The following is a 7,090-nucleotide window of genomic DNA, read 5'->3' on the forward strand; positions in this document are numbered from 1 at the left end:
AGAGAACGTGCTGACCTGAAGGTCTCTGAAGAACGCTCCAGACTGCGGCTGTTGCATGGCTATGCTGAATGCTAAGAATGAACACCTCCACATCAGTGACTCCCAAGCTGTTGGATGGGTATCGCTACCAGCACACGGTGTCATTTAGGTGCAGCACACAGGTGAGAACTCAGATTGCTATGGGGCATGTTCTTGACGCCCTGCTGCTATCTGCACCCTACCAAGATTTATAGATCCCTGCTCCAAATCAAAACTATCTACATCTTCATTACTAACCACAGTGGGGCAGACGCAAGAGATTATGAGCAAGGGCAATTCCCTGCATCCTTCATAGCTGCATTATTTCAGGCTCCCAGCAGAGGTCATAACTCATTCCTCACGCTGCACTTAAGATCCTGGAACAGCACCTCCCCAAGACAAGAAAGAAACAGTATGGGTCATCTCTGGTTTTGGTGCTGCTGAGGCAGCTGTACATCCACCTCCATCCCAGTCCAATAATACGGCTGAATAGACAACACCTCCTGTTGCAACTGGACCTCTTCCCTGAGGTCACCAGTAATAGAAAACACAAAAGTCAGTTACGGTGGTTTGTTTGTTTGTTTCAAGATTCAGATGTCTGCTTAAAACTGTGCTAGGATTAAGTCACAGCCCCCATCCTGAACCTTATTCCTGCATTGGAGCAGCCCTGACCTGCTAGCTGTCCACCAGGCTATTTTTTGCAAGTGTTTCACTGCACTTTAAGCACTAACTTGCAGCAGTGATTTAAAAACTGAGGCCAGTGAAAGCTGTTGGTTCAGCGATTAAAAGCTTTGTATCCCAATCGTCACCAGACAGGTTCTCCACCCTCTGACCGCGGGCTCTGGGCAAGGTTAGGATTAAGCTTTGGTGCATGTTTCTCAAGGCAGTATGTGAGCTCAGCTGCGAGCATGCAGGATTACGTGTGTGTTCTTCTCACAGCACAAAGCCATCCGTCGTCAAAGGCACCCGCTTCCTCCCCCATATAATTGAGTACTGCGGAGGTGACAAAAGGTGCCTGTTCCAACCACTTCTGTGATGTTGGCCAGCTGCTGAGTGCACTAGTCAGGGCTGGTGACTGCACATGGCATCTGCCACCACCTCCATCAAGCTGAAGTGCTTAGAAGGCAAAGTATCTCTGGAAGGGTTATCCTATTCAGTGCCAGCCCATCTGATAAAAGGAAGAGCAGTTATTTTTTTTCCAAAAGTCTCAGCAGCAGCACTCTGCTGTCTGTCATCTCTGTTATCCAAAGCCTGGTGCCTCTCCATGAGGCAGCTGTGGCAGCACCAACAGGAACAGCCTGAGCATCACTGGAGAATGGATCTGGCAGGAACAGCTGCTGGCAGCAATGTTTACTCAGCAATCTAGGAATCAAGCTTCAGCTTCCTCTTTTTCTCTCTAAGGCTTCTCAAGCTGCATCAGGAAGATGACTTGGAAGCCCCTTACCTCTTCTCCATCTTCTGCATCTGCAGGCTGAGTGACGTGAAGCTGGCCAGGAGGTCAGTAACCTCATCCACCTGCCAGAAGAATACAGCTGGCTGTTAGGCAGTGGAATGCCTCTGTGCAATCACCCACCACCACAGAAGAATCTCCCCTGCAGCAGGGACCCCCTTGTGCCAGGACTGTCAGTAATACCCATGCTGAGCTTATACTAGGACAGGATCCCTTGGGTCCTACAATCATGTATGAGGGCTTCTTCTACATGAAACAAGTCCTAATCAGAGGCAACGGGAACCTCTCATTCCTCAGGAGGTCGATGCTTGACCTCCACCTCAAGCAATTTAGCCAGTCCTTAAAACAGAAGCATTACCCAGAACTCAGCAATGGCACCAGGGCTGTTTCCTCTAAGACTGTTTCTAAGGGCCAATCTTTTGTAGAAGAAAGAACAAACAAGCCCTGCACCTCTGTGTGGTTGTGCTGATGCTGGCCTTAAAATGTCTATGCCCTTGGCCCATCTGATCTTCAGCTTCTCTGCTAGGCACAGTGGTGCTTTCTGCATTTTGAATTCCAACCCAAAGGAGTACCATGAGTCATGACGTAACTTGCCCACTTTACCCAACATGAGCAAGAACACTTCCATAACCACATCTTCAGCATCACCTTGCTCATGAGGTGCACTCTCTCAAATGCAGAAGTCACAACACAAGTAGAAGAGCAGTAGCAGCTCGACGCTGCCTACCTGCTCCTTTGTGCTAGTCATCTGTAACCTGGAGCAGAGGTCATCCAGCTGTTCCTTTTGCTCGTGCCTCCCCAGACGGTCCAGATATTCCCGCAACATCTGGATAATCTGAAACCAACAGATATAAGAGTCAGCTGTAGCAGACTGGGATATTTTTTACCAGAAACAGCTTTGATGCTGCGGTATGTGGCAGAGTACATGACCCACAGAGAAGAACACGTGCGAAGCAACTGGAGAGCACTAACACCAGCATCAGAGCCCAGTGAGTCACCAGAGATGTCGATCAGCCACAGATGGACTAGTCATGATCCCTGGGCCTGGTTTAAAGAACAGGGAAGAGAGACAGGACTAGCTGAAGAAGCATGAGGTCTAGCCCTGAAAGCACCAAACTTTTCTTTATGGCTAGGCTAGCTTCCCTCACTGTGAGGAGCAGGGACTCCACACACTCCAGCAGGATCTGCTTGTGTATTGAGGATGAAAATCCTTGTGGCTCCTATACAGCTCCTGAAGTGAGGCCCACACCTCGTGCATTTGTGATGCAGTCTAGTGACTGCATTCCTATTCCGTGCTTCCACGTATCTGAGCAGGGCAGGCTGGGCTAGGAATGCAGAGTCCCCACAGGTATACACCACAGCTACAGCCCCATGCTGTGGTCCCTCTCCTGCCACCTCTCTCTGGTGGCTGAAGAAAAGAGAGTGCGCCATACAGCCTGAGAATTAAGATGTTCAATGCATCCTTAGCCTACCAGAGCCAAGAGAGGTCCTGCAAACATTCAGAGTAGTGGTTGCGAAAAAGGAAGGTTTCGGAAAACAGAAGGAAAGTCAAACTCTCCCCAGGGCAGCTAAGAGCATACAGACCGGTATTTAAAAGAGCTGCTAAATGATATTTGACCCTTAAAGGGTGCAGAAGACTGCCAGGAGCTGCAGTACCTTACCAGAACACAGGCCTGTTTCTTTTACCTGTTTCACTTCAAGGCGCACAGCCTCCAGGCTGTGGGAGAGTCCTTCCTGCAGGATGTTTAGCTTTGATTTGGCGAGGTGCAGCGGGGTTCTGCCAGCTCGATCCAAGGCATCGACTCTGGCCCCTGCAAGACACATGAGCAAGGTCAGAAAGCGAGGTCTGTCTTCAAGGCTTAGTGTCCCTGGGGTGTATCAACAGAGGCAGGGCAGGAAAGGGACAGGATGTAATTGTTATAGAGGAACAGTTACCTCCGCGCAGCAGCGTGGTGATGACAGGAACATGGTTCGTGCAGGCAGCTGGGGAGGGAAAACACAGGACACACAACTCAGAGGTACTAGCAAACAACAAAGCAGTTTCTGCTCAAGCGTAGAGCTCGCTGCTTCCCAAAGGGCTCTTTGGCATGGGAAAGAAGAACAGCCCAACTGCTAAGAATAACCTCACACTCAAGCCTGGGTACTCTCCCTGGAACACATCTCGCACTTCTTGGGGCTGGCAGAGGGAGAGAAATTGATTTGCTCAAACTCTGAACCTTTGTGAGGAGTGAAGCTAATGAAATGCAAAGAGTCCCTCCTAGGTCCCTAAAGCTGGGGATACATACTGTGATGCAAGGAAGAAGGTGGAGAGGAAAGAAACAGCAAGGCGGTGTTCATCTCACCTCTCTGCATGCAAAGCTCACCTGCGTGCCACTTACCCAAGTGTAAGGGGGTGTTTCCCAGCCCATCTCTCTGGTTTGGGTCAGCCCCATGGTCCAGGAGCAGCTGCACTGGAAACAAGGAAACAGAGCCACATCAGTCCTTTCCCTTTGCCCCACAGGTCAGGCTCACATGGGCCCGCAGGTGCACACAGCAGCCAACAGGCTGCCTTACGGGTGCTTCTGTTTAACTCATCATCTTCCTCCCTCTGACAGGGGACAGAGGTTTGCGTAGCAATGCAGAAGGACCCAGCACAAAGCCAGGCAGTGACGCTGCCCCTGGGCTCCCTAAGGGGAAGGACCAGGACTAAGGATACTCTTCCTTCTACACCGGTACAGCCCTAGAGCTGGGAGCTCTTGCTCCTCCTTCAGCTGGCCCTAGAGACACAATTCAGCTGGCAGCTTTGCCACAAAACCCATGGAAAACAGCAATCTCTGTCATGTGATGAATCAAAATAAAAAGCATCCTTCAAAATCTCTGCCACAGAGAAGCTGGAAGACAAAACTCCCCCTCCCCACTCACCGATGTGATCGTTGCCGTTGCAGGAGGCAAAGTGCAGGGCTGTCCGGCCTTTGTCGTCCGCAGCACAGGGGTCAGTTCCATCCTCCAAGAGTTGATGCACTGACAGCGCGAAGGAAGAGAAGAAAGCAGGTAAGCTGAAGGACACCTATCAGAAAGGCGTAATGCTATCTGCTTTTCTGTGGGCAGACACATTCCCTGCCAGCTGCCAAGACAAATGGACTTGAACCAGCTCCAGCCAGCATCCTGGCTCAGCAGAACCAGCCTAGGCACCACACCCTCCACCCTCTGCATCTCAGGCACTTCCCAAGCTAGAATGAGCATCCTCTGCTTACTGTCCCTCTGTGGGCTTTCTCCGTAGATTTCCATGGATACTTTCTGCAACTTTTCACATCAACATGTAACCTGTTGTGCAAACTTTTCACATCAACATGGACGGTGGTGAGAAGTTTCACACTGTAACCACATGCAGTGAGAAAAGCCACCTCTTCCCACCTGTTCTGAATACACTCCTTCAGATTCATCTGAAATTCCTCGGGTTTGCCATAGTAGTGCTGGCTCTGTTTCAGAAGCAGGCAGGTGAGCGCACCAACCTGCCAAGAGCAGCGCGAATATACCCTTAGGAGATGCTGTATTGAAGTGAGCTGGTGAACAGCCAGAGTAGCCATTCCATCATCTACTCACACTTGTTCCCCCTGCTCTTCCACTCAGCTACTTCTTCAGCACCACCACTGACACTTCTTGTAACCTGAACTACCTCCTTTTCTTAGATGAGGAGGAAAAACCTGCTCAGAGAAGGACAGAGAAACTAGTGTGGCTCTCCACTACCGGGTATAACAAGGCAAAGAGACCAGAAAAGGCTGAAAAGATGAGGGATATAGAAGTAGCATCTACAGCAACATGTAAGGGCAACTGTAAGGGCTGTTACGCATGTTGTTTCGAGGTTATCCCAATATAGTAATCAGTGTGTAAAACAAAGCTCGTTCCGTAGCTCTTAAAAATACTGATGGATTCACTATATTTTCAGATCTTTAATAGCACAACCTGCATCAGTCAAGACTGACTAGTACTGGAGACAAGAAACTAGATGGCTCAGACCACAGAGCCACCATGCATCTCAGCTTCCAGAGATCAGATTACAGTCGCACTTGAATTTCTTCCTGTACACCTACTGCTCTAAACGTGATACAGAAGTGAAAGAAACACCTGAAAACATGGAACTGGCATTAATGGCAGATGTTTGGTACTCCAGAAGAAAGACAGGCAGACTGATGGTGTCACCAGTGAGAACCACTAATGGAGAACGCTTTACCTAGTCCTTCTGTGAAGCCAGTAGGAAACAACACAACCTCTCCCACCCAGAGCCAGCAGGAAACAGCAAAGATTTTTACTTGTTAATGAAGAACAAATTCAGCATCAGACACTTCATCAAGTTGCAAAGCACATAAAACACAGCAGGACTGTAAACAAGGAAACCTGTGTATCAAATACAGGTGTAAAACTCTAAGATGGATTGAAACTAGGACCTTCATAAAGTGTCATTCTCTCATTCTCCCTCTTGACGGGGTGACTGAAGCCAAGCCTTTCTGTACTGTCAAGCCCACAGATGAACTTTATCCATCAGTTCATGAAACAAGGTGTATTGTGAAGCCAAAGGGTGAAGGATGCCAGACAAACCCCTGTTCTGATATACTGGAAGTTTCTACAAGTCAAAACACTTTCCAGTTCTGTTCACAGAACGGCCCAGTGTTAGGCCAGCACAGCCGAGGGGCCACTATACTCTAAGGATGGTCAATGATAAGGTGCAGATAACAGACACCAACATGGCTCCTGGACACTATATATCAAACCCCACCTAATCTACAGTGTAGAGAAGTAAATGGAGTCACAGGGAATCCACAAGCCTTGTCTGAAGCCACTGTGAGAGGCTGAGTCCAGCACTGGTCCCAGTTCTGATCTACCTGGTCACACTGTTTCATCACACAGGGTATGGCTTAGATAATCATAACTTTTGCACCTTACCAGAACACTACTCTCTTGCTACTTACTACTTGGCAAAAAGCTGGAACAGTGCAGTGCTGATGTAGATTGAGGCAGCTGGAAAACTAACACTATGAACCAGATGCAGTAAAAAAATGAATACTCTTACAGCCTCACTCTGCTCTGAAAATGTGACAAGGCTCCAGAAAAGCATTTTATAGATTTGCAGCATCTAAAGCACCATATCTGCAAACTATCTGGACCCTTCTCATTCTCTCCTAAAATAAAGGCCCTCCACAAACTGCCCATCCAGGAAGAGGTGCCAAGTAGGATAGGCAGAAGTCTTACCTGTGTCCAGGTCGTTGCTATTGGCAGCTTCACGCAGCCTTTTCAGAGCTATGAAGAAAACAAAGTAATTAGAGGAAAGCACAGAGGAAAAGGAAAAATCCCAGTCGAGTGTTCGCGCCCAGTTGCAGAGCCCAAACCACCCTCAGCCCTGGGGAAGCAGAAGATCGAGATGCCAGGTAAGACGTGCTCTCCTCGCCTCCTACTGAGGCCGGACACAGGCCTCCCACTCCCGACGGGCACCCTCCCCTAGCAGCAGCGAGGGTGCCTTCCTAATCCGTTCATCGAGCAGATCCGACCTCCTTCCAGAGTCCCCGCACACGGCAAAACCGGAGCGCTACCGGCTCCCCGAACCGAGGGCTCTCCGCCCCGCCGCGGCCTGGCCGGCAGCACGGCCGC

General features: G+C 49.5%; 1 protein-coding gene across 1 annotated transcript; it reads right to left on the bottom strand.

Moving 5' to 3' along the window:
* Positions 1-1,361: 1,361 nt before the first annotated feature.
* On the bottom strand, positions 1,362-6,742 carry ANKRD54 (ankyrin repeat domain 54; the record flags this gene model as incomplete). Its single annotated transcript, XM_010136784.1, has 7 exons — positions 1,362-1,533; positions 2,196-2,303; positions 3,155-3,279; positions 3,404-3,451; positions 3,847-3,918; positions 4,370-4,468; positions 6,695-6,742. Coding segments are annotated over 7 exons (575 nt in total), but the record flags the coding sequence as incomplete, so codon positions are not given.
* Positions 6,743-7,090: the final 348 nt, after the last annotated feature.

This window comes from Buceros rhinoceros, unplaced genomic scaffold, assembly GCF_000710305.1.
Source record: "Buceros rhinoceros silvestris isolate BGI_N320 unplaced genomic scaffold, ASM71030v1 scaffold15295, whole genome shotgun sequence".
In the NCBI taxonomy this organism is placed as follows: domain Eukaryota; kingdom Metazoa; phylum Chordata; class Aves; order Bucerotiformes; family Bucerotidae; genus Buceros; species Buceros rhinoceros.